Source organism: Scyliorhinus canicula, chromosome 6 (assembly GCF_902713615.1).
Source record: "Scyliorhinus canicula chromosome 6, sScyCan1.1, whole genome shotgun sequence".
NCBI lineage: Eukaryota > Metazoa > Chordata > Chondrichthyes > Carcharhiniformes > Scyliorhinidae > Scyliorhinus > Scyliorhinus canicula.
This window is the reverse complement of record NC_052151.1, coordinates 58,914,773-58,924,727: the sequence shown is the minus strand read 5'-3', so window position 1 is coordinate 58,924,727 and position 9,955 is coordinate 58,914,773. Positions and strand designations below refer to the sequence as shown.

General features: G+C 42.8%; 1 protein-coding gene across 1 annotated transcript; it reads right to left on the bottom strand.

The window, feature by feature from the left end:
- Positions 1-2,337: 2,337 nt before the first annotated feature.
- smim8 (small integral membrane protein 8) lies at positions 2,338-7,393 on the bottom strand. The gene is made up of 3 exons (XM_038799327.1): positions 7,259-7,393; positions 5,650-5,810; positions 2,338-4,036 (listed from the first exon to the last, which is right to left on the bottom strand). Exons 2-3 carry the CDS (start codon positions 5,782-5,784, stop codon positions 3,878-3,880), a joined length of 294 nt encoding a protein of 97 aa, XP_038655255.1. The 5' UTR covers positions 5,785-5,810; positions 7,259-7,393; the 3' UTR covers positions 2,338-3,877.
- Positions 7,394-9,955: the final 2,562 nt, after the last annotated feature.

The window sequence follows — 9,955 nt, the reverse complement described above, 5'->3', positions numbered from 1 at the left end:
CCAGACTCGTGCCAACACAGGACACCATCTCCAACCTCTTACATGCCGCTCCCTCCGTCTCCATTACCCACTACGTATCATCGCCACGTTGGCGGCCCAGTAGTAACCAAAGAGGTTAGGCAGCATCAACCCCCCCCCCCTCTCCAGGAACACCCTTCTCACCCTCGGGGTCTTCTGCGCCCACATAAACCCCATAACGCTCCTATTGACCCGCCTGAAAAAAGCCTTAGGAATCAGAATAGGGAGGCACTGGAACAAGAATAAAAACCTCGGGAGCACCGTCATTTTGACTGACTGCTACCATTATATTAACAGTATCTTTGGCCGTATGTATGTGAAGCTCCAATACTTTGCTATCAAAGCCACTTTAATAGTTGGATAATTTGTTGCTGTAATGTTCGTCAGAGGAGGAACTTTAGCTTGGAAATTAGGGAAACTCCCTCATAGGACCATGGAATAAAAAAAAACCCCTACAGTGCAGAAGGAGGCCAATAGCTCATCAAGTCTGCACCAACCCTTCGAAAGACCACCCTACCTAGGTAGAATCCCCCACCCTATTCCTGCAACTCTACCCTGAGGGGCAATTTAGCATGGCCAATTCAGCTAATCTGTACATGGACGTAGAAAGCACGGTAGCACAAGTGGTTAGCACTGTGGCTTCACAGTGGTTCGATTCCCTGCTGGGTCACTGTGCGGAGTCTGCACATTCTCCCCGCATCTGCATGGGTTTCCTCCGGGTGCTACGGTTTCTTCCCACAGTCCAAAGAAGTGCAGGTTAAATGGATTGGCCATGATAAATTGCCTTTAGTGACCAAACAGGCTTGGAGGCGTTATTGGGTTACGGGGATAGGGTGGAAGTGAGGGCTTAAGTGGGTCAGTGCAGACTCAATGGACCAAATGGCCTCCTTCTGCACTGTATGTTCTATGTTCTATCTTTGGACTGCGGGAGTAAACCGGAGCACCTGGAGGAAACCCACGCAGACACGGGGAGAAAGTACAACACAGTTACTCGAGTTTGGAATCAAACCTGGGTCCCTGGCGCTGTGAGGCTGCAGTACTAACTGTTTGGACATTTTGTATTAATAACAGCACCTCAGCAGTACGGCACGTCTTCACAACTGAAGTATCAGTCAGTCTAATCTATAGGCGCAAACTAAATGCTGACATATCCCCTAGACCTCATCGCCTATATCCTGAAGATTTAGAGAGGTGACGAACGAGATAATGGGTGCAATGGTTTGATTTTCTAGAATTTCCTAGATTGGTCGCAAAGTATTCAAGGAAGGAGGAAGAGAGGAAACTGGGAATTATTGGTTCGTTAGTCTGACATCAGGAGCAAGCAATTATTAGGGATGTGGTAACAAGGGTACTTAGAAAATTCATAATGTGGTTTGGTGAGTCAACACAGATTTTATGAAAGGGAAATAGTGTTTGACAAATCTGTTAAAAAGATTTTTGAGGATGTAATCAGTAAGGTGGAGATGGGAGAAGTGGATTCGGATTTTCAAAAACCATTCGCAAAGGTGTTGCACAAGTGGCTCTTACACAAAATGAAGACTCATGGGATAATATATTAGGATTATTTGAGGACTGGCGAATGGCAGAAAACAGTAAGAATTCACAGATCAGTTTGAGGATGGCAGTGCATAATCAGAGAGGTCCTATGAAGATGAATGCTTAGGTCTCAGGTATTTCCAATCTATATCAATAACTTAAGAGATGAGAGGACCAAGTGTAGTATCTCCAAAATAGCTGACGGCACAGCATTACATGGGAAAGTGAATGTGATAGTGATACAAAAGAATATAGACAGGATAAGAGAGTGAACAACACTATTGTTGATGGAATATTGTGTGAATAAGTGTGAAGTTATCCACTTTGGTCGGTAAATTAGAAAAACAGGATATATTTTAAATGAAGATTGGGAAATGTTTGCGTTCAAACGGATCAGGGTGCCCTTGAGCACGAGTCACAGAAAGTAATTTTGGAATTGAATGCCCTCAGAGAATAATCAACCACTTTTTTGTCACCCAATATAAATTGTTTTGTGTCTTCATTTTAAACCCTTCAGGCCTACTGATCATCATTCTGAAACTCCCACTGGGCAAAGCCCAATGCCAGGAGTGAAAATTTGTACGAATTGCCTGTATAATACCTGTTGTGAAAGAACCAACCTGTGAATTTAAGCCTTGCTCCCAGTCACCTGGAAATCCAAATGAGTCAGTACTGGATAATATGCTCCGAGTGTATCCTTCTCCATATTGATAATTTTACATAGTTCTTTGTAATAGCACAACAGCATTTTCAATAAATCCTGAACTTTGAAAGAAACCAGAATTATGAAACAAAACGTAACCTTTATTTTACACTATCTTGAGAATAAATAGCCGAAAGCAAGCAGCTTCAGTTAGCTCAGAACTTGGCCAGGCCTCACACAGCAGGTCTAATTGAAGTGTTGAACCACAATTTCTCCCTTCAGATGCTAATGGACCTGGTTTGTATTTTCAAAATGTTGTGTTTATTAGCAGCAAGTGAGAATTTCTTGATTGGAACCTGACTGTACCCCTCTTTATTGTTATATCAGACACAGCAAACATGAACTTATACAACAGGAAAAAAAAAATGACTGTCAATAAATTTCACAGAGAATATAAAAAGGCAGAAGCCTCAGAAAAGTACTGGACGGAAATTGGGAGGTAGCCTAAAAATTTCATTACTACTGGATGACCATCCAGGAGCAAGTCTTTACCAGTTTGTCTCCCACCTATTAGATTTTTTTTTGTTTTTCTTTTTAAATTTAGAGCACCCAATTAATTTATTTTACCAATTAAGGAGCAATTTAGCGTGGCCAGTCCACCTACCCTGCACATTTTTGGGTTATGAGGGCGAGCCCCACACAGACATGGGGAGAATGTGCAAACTCCACACACGGCCGGGATCAAACCCGGGTCCTTGGCGCCATGAAGGCAATGCTAACCACTGCGCCAACGTGCCGCCCCCACCTATTAGATTTTTAAAAAAGTTATTCCTTTCTCAAAGTTACAAAGCCAATTCACAGATCCATCTCCTTGCCTGCTCCAAAAACCAAATCAAATTCAAATTGAATCCAATTCGTCGTCCCCACAAGAGGGTTATACAAGATCCAAGCTGACAAGAACAGGCATTGCAATAAGGGGATTTGGGGTTATTGGGAGAAGGGAGGAGAATGAGGATGACAAAATATCAGCCATAATTGAATGGCGGAGCAGACTCGATGGGCTGAGTGGCCTAATTGTGCTCCTATGTCTTATGATGTTCTTGAACCTACACTTAATCTTGTAGCTTTTTATAATGGCCAGAGTGAGGTAGTCTGCTCAATTACTAGAAACAACACCCCTGTTTGATCAGAGTGGCACAGACTATAAAACAGTCGTTACTCCCTGTGGTAAACCTCTCGCGTATCCAAACCTTCTCCATAAAATAATGACACATTCTACTACTTTGATGACAGGGAAAAGGGATTCGCACACTGGGGAGAAGGCACATAGGGCAAGTGGCATCATAGGAGGAAGCTCATTTAAATACTATTCAAATGCTCTTTTTGCACTACATAGTAATTTGTACATGGCCCCCTAGATGGATGCTGCAGCCGAATGTTGAATTAGTTATGCATTCCTTGGGAAGGCAAATATATATTTGGGAATCTAAAGTGAGTACACAAAGAGTTAACTATAGAGGTAAATTATGCTCATCATCATGGGGATATTGAGGTCTCTCATCTTACTCCATACATTCTCAGAAGTGTTTCGTAGCTACATAATATTAATAACAAAAATTGCTGCAAATACTTTTGTACTTTCATGATTGCAGTATTAGCTGTCGTGATTCATCTGGTATTTCATTCCCACTTTGATGTTTTCCGTCTTGTGTATCTTGTTCCTTCACTGTCGATTGCTTCATACAACTCTGCCTTGTTTTCTGATGTGACGTTCAAATAAGCAATGTAACCCACACACAGTGTTATGGTCAGTAGTCCAAAAGCCATCACAGGTTTATTCTGTCGCAGGAACACAAAGACAGAAATTAAATTTTACAAATAAAGTTGATTTCTCTTCTGTTGTGTGAAGAAACAATATTTTGACTCCTTTCCCTTATTGGAGCGTTTTATAGGATGATTCGCAAAATGCGATGTCTCAAAATCCAATTGTTGTTTTCCATAGAAGCAATGTCTTGTTTTCAAACTGACAAATCTGTGCTCATAAAACTGTAAGAAAGTAGAACATTCCTGGCACCCAGGGCTCGATTCACGGTTCAGGAGATAGGAATGGGAACAGTTTCTGGGTCCCGAACCTTCTCCCACTGGTAGGAAACAGTCAGTCTTCATGATCGTCAGGGAGGTGCCCCCTTAACTGGCATGGAGACAGGTTACTTGCCCAATTAAAGACAATGTGTGGACTCTCAAAGCTGCAGGGCCAATCAGAGGGCTTCCAGCATGAGAGGGCAAGCAGGCTGCAGAAAAGGGTAAGTAACTGAGAGGGGGCTTCAAGATGGAAGCACCCTCTCACCAACACCTTTCAAAGTTTAAATAAAAAACAGAAAAAGTAGCCAGACCGCCACTATGCAAGCTCCCAGTCAGCTTCCTTTAACCGTAGTTAACAAGGTTCTTAATGAGCCAAATTTGCTACCTGCCTCCTTTAATCACAATTTGGCTGGATATTTGTAAGTTTAATCTGTGATGTACTTTTTGTTTCAGGCAGTTTCCCTTTAAGGGACTGTCCCTTTGACTTGTCCCTCAGTTATTTGATTTAGTTTACTTGGTTATTTGTGCTCGTCAAAATATTTGGAGGCGGGGAGCCCTGCTTATTCCAAACCCACCCACAAAATGGTAGGCACTGGGATCCATCTGCCTCCATTCCCAACCTTGGTGGGATCCAAAGATTCAGTCTCCCATGTCAGAAATAGTGCAAGTTAGTTATGAGATCTTTCTTCTCTGCAACAATAATGTCCCTCAATCCCTAAATTAGAAGACTCATTTCTACATCACAGAGGATTTTTCTACTTCCAATAGGTATCAACAAATAGCGAGTGGCTTCATACTGTGAAGCTGTAATCATCAAGGAATGGTTTACATTTTCTCATACTCATTTCATGCTGTCTCTCACAAACAACACTGCGAGGAGATTCATGCATATCATTTGTTTAGATTGGAATCCAGGAATCAGGTGAAATGGTAATGTGTCAATGTTACACTCTTTCATTAAAGCTTGTATACAGGTCATACTGCCTGCCTATGCCATTTTGATTGGCAAGAGGAGATATATTTGTAATAGAGGATAACCATGTTCACTGCCGGCTGAAACTGGACAAAGTGCCACGTGTTCCAGTTCTGGAGTAGGATTAGGAAGAAGGTTGCAAATAGCGAAGCCTCTGCTTCAAACTTCCTTGAACCCACAATGCGAGAGCCAGGAGTTCGATTGAATTTCCTTCTCTGCCATTCCTCCAGAATATTATTGAAACATAGAAAATAGGAGGAGGCCATTCAGCCCTTTGAGCCTGCTCCGCCATTCAATATGATCATGGCTGATCATCCAACTTAATTGCCTAATCTCGCTTTCCCCCCCATAACTGTTTAAAACAGTGCTGTTCAAATTTAAGTGGCAATTCCCTTACAGGTTTAATGAAGAGCTCTGGGTTAACTGCACGAAAAAGGCTGGTGGTTCGGATTCCTCTCAGTCCGGGACTTTTGTAACCAGCACTCTTTGGAGGCTCCGCCTTTGCATCAGTCGGGTCGGGTGAAGACGACATTGCTGACCACTGTCCAATTTACGAACCTGTGCACAATAAACACCATTTAACTTACATTTATATAGCATTTAAGGTGCTTCAAAGGAGCATTATAAAACAAAATATGATAGAGCCACATTAAAGGGTATTAGGATAGATGACCAAAAGCTGGGTGAAAGGGGAAGATTTTAAGGAGTATTTTAAAGGAGGACAGCAAAGGAGAAAGGCACGGAGAGGGAATTCCCAAAACTTAGGTCCGAGATAGCTGAAGGTGCAGCCTCCATTGGTGGAGTGATTAAAATCAGGGATTCACAAAGACCAGAATTAGAGGAGCGCAGATATCTCAGTCGGTTTTAGGACCACAGTCCCCAGTTCGATTCCGGCCTTGGGTGACTGTGTGGAGTTTGCACGTTCTCCCCGTGTCTGCGTGAGTTTCCTCTGGGTGCTCCGGTTTCTTCCCACAGTGCAAAGATGTGCAGGTTAGGTGGATGGGCCGTGCTAAATTGCCCCTTAGTGTTCCAAGGTTAGGTGGGATTGCAGGGGGGAGTGAGCTCTGGTAGGGTGCTCTTTCAGAGGGTCGGCACAGACTCGATGGGCTAAATGACCTCCTTCTGCAGGGTAGGAATTCCGTGATTTCCTAATTGCTTGTGATACCTGTATGTTAACTTTGTGATTAATACACAGAGCTCCCAGATTTCTCTGAACAACATTTCTCAGTCCTTCACCATATAAAAAATATTTGAGTATTGCTGATGACAAACATTGCCTTGCACTTCATCAGTACAATTCATAAGAATACCAAATGGAAAATTTGCACTGCGTGAGAAGAGGATGCTGATTGGTTGGCAAGTGGGACCTTATTGGTCGGGGCATTATGCTGGAGAATACCAAACAACTAAGAATAATATTTGGTTTCTCTCTTTAAGAGAAAGGAAAAGCGCAAAGAATTGAACGGATGCAAAAAGAAAGTAGTGTAAAGAAAGGCAAACAAAAGAATGAAGTGCATGGAAGGAGAGGAGAAAATAAAACAAGTGAAGCGAGTAGAAAAGCAACAGGAAAAAGAAAATTGATGGGCCAAGACAAACTGAAGGAACACGTTTTAAAAAAATAATGGGAGAAGAGTTCAATTCTTTCCAGATGGGGTTAGGGAAGGGTAACACCGGCATTTTAGAAAAGGAAGGAGCACAACTGGCTTTTTCTGTTCTAACTGGAAGTGCCTGGCCTGCCCCAAACATTCAAATCAAGGGCAAAACCAATAACACATACAGAAATGGTTGGAAACACTTTGTAAAGTCAACAGCTGGTGGGGCCAATAACTGGATCAAGAGCCCTTCGAAAGTCATGTATTGTCCATAGACGGTATAAAAGTGCTTTTGAAGATAAATCTGTTTTCACCTCACCCCACAGTAATCAAGTGAGCAGAATAAAGCGCTTCCTTAGGATTTCTTTAGGGTTCTGCAATGTTTGAAAAAAAAATCACAACCAAATAATTAACCTGTATATTTTCAGGATCAAAGCTGTTTATTCCCGGTGTGTGCGCTTGCACATCAGTCTGACAGTCAACATTGCAAGCTTTACTTGTCCTCAGCAGCAACAACACAATCCAATGACTCCCCAGACCTACCTTCCTTCCTGCTAAAAAGCTCCCGGAAATTCAAGCTGAACCCGCACTCTGCATCTCCAGACACGCATCCAGCGCCACCATATGGCTGGCGGTCAACACAACTCTCTTCACCGCGCAAAGAAAAAACAAGACATCGCTTCACCCTCAAGACAGGACCTCAGCAATCTGAGAGAAATCTCTTTCTCCATGGGCTTTCCCTTCACATTCTGGTGCTGAAAAAAAGATTAGATGTCACAGTAGTCAGGCTATTTAACACTGCAACAGAAACTGTTGAAATGATCACTGAAACAATTTTCGCCACAGATAGAGTCATAGTGTCATAGATGTTGACAGCATGGACACAGACCCTTCGGCCCAGCTTGTCCATGCGGCCCAATCACTAACACTAAGCTATTCCCACTTACCCGTCCGTATTTGGCCCATATCACTCTATACCCACCCTGCCCATGTAACTGTCTAACTGCTTTTTAAAGGAAAACATTGTACCTGCCTCGACCACTGCCTCTGGCAGCCTGTTCCAGATGCTCACCACCCCCTGTGTGAGGAAATTTCCCCTCTGACCTCTTTTGTATGTCTCCCCTCTCACCTTAAACCTATGCCCTCTAGCTCTAGACTCCTGTACCTTTGGGAAATATGTTGACTCTCTACCTTATCGATGCTCCTCATTATTTTATAGACCTCTATGAAATCGCCTCTCAGCCTCCTACACTGTTACGCCACAACTTTCAGGTTGATCTGAAACTATTTCAGGTTGGTCTGTGTGCATTAATGTCGTATTACACAAGGTATCACTACTCAAGCTGGTAGATCTGAAATCCAGGAGATCACCCCACCACAGTTTGGATTCACGCATAGCAAAATGTGAAAGTAGAAATTCAAACATTCGGTTCATTTAGTCATACCACCCAGTCTTCCCCTCAATTCCTCTTCCTTCAAATTCTAAAAAGAATACTGGTGCAATGTTTTCTATCTACTCTGATCCTATTTTATCTTTCCTTATTCTTTTCTCTGTTAAACATACAAACATATGCATTAGGATCAGGGATAGACCACTTCACTCCCTCAAACCTGCTCCACTATTCAATAAGATCATTAAAATTTTTTTTAAAGAGTACCCAATTCATTTTTTCCAATTAAGGGCAATTTAGCATGGCCAATCCACCTAGTTTGCACATTTTTGGGTTGTGGGGGCGAAACCGACGCAAACATGGGGAGAATGTGCAAACTCCACACGGACAGTGACTCAGAGCCTGGATCGAATCTGGGACCTCGGCGCCGTGAGGCCGCAGTACTAACCAACTGCACCACCGTGTTACCCCTAATAAGAGCATGGTTGATCTCATTATAACCTCAATTTCAAATTCCCGCCGATAACCGATCACCTTTCACTCCCTTGCTTATCAATAATCTATCCATCTCTGCCTTAAAAATATTCAAAGACTCTGCATCCGCTATCTTTTGAGGAAGAAAGTTCCAAAGACTCACGACCCTCGGAGAGAAACAAAACCATCACACCTGCCTCTAATGAGTAACCCCCTATTTGTAAACAATAATCCCTAGTTCTAGATTCTCCGACAAGAGGAAATATCCGCTCCATGTCCACCCTGTCAACATCCCTCAGGATCTTAAAAGTTTCAATCAAGTAACCTTTTACTCTTCTAAACTCCAACGGATCCAAGCCTAGCCTGTCTAATCGTTTCTCAGATGACAACCCCCCCCATTCCAGTTTAGCAAACCCTCTCTGAACTGCTTCCAATGTATTTATATCCATCCTTAAATAAGGAGACAAATCCAGTACCCCAGATGTGGACTCACCAGTGCCCTAAACAACTGAAGCAGAACATCCCTACTTTTGTAAACAATTTCCCTCATAATAAACAATAACATTCTATTAGCTTTTCTAATTACGTACTCTATCTGTATACTCGCCTGTTGTGACCCATGCACTAGGACACCAAGATTCCTCTAAATCTCAAAGTTCTGCAATCTCTCACATTACCATCAGGAGCATAGAGAGACAGAGAGATCTGGGTGTGCAGGTCCACAGATCCTTAAAAGTGGCAGCACAGGTGGAAAATGGTAGTAAAGAAAGCATATGGCATGCTTGCCTTCATAGGACGGGGTATCGAATATAAAAGCTCGAAAATTTTGTTAGAATTATGTAGAACATTGGTTAGACCACATTTGGAATACTGTGTCCAATTCTGGTCACCACACTACCAGAAGGACGTGGAGGCTTTGGAGAGAGTACAGAAAAGGTTTACCAGGATGTTGCCTGGTATGGAGGGCATTAGCTATGAGAAGTGATTGAACAAACCGGGATTGTTCTCCCTGGAGAGACGGAGGCTGAGTAGCGACTTGATAGAAGTTTAAAAGTTATTAGGGGTATAGATAGGCTGAACAGTCGGAGGGTTTTTCCCAGGGCGGAAATGACAATTACAAGAGGGCCCAAGTTCAAGGTGAGGGGGAAAGATTCAGTGGAGATGTGCGGGGGAAGTTTTGTACACAGGGTGATGGTGGCCTGGAATGGACTGCCAATTGAAGTGGTAGAGGCAGATACGTTAGAGA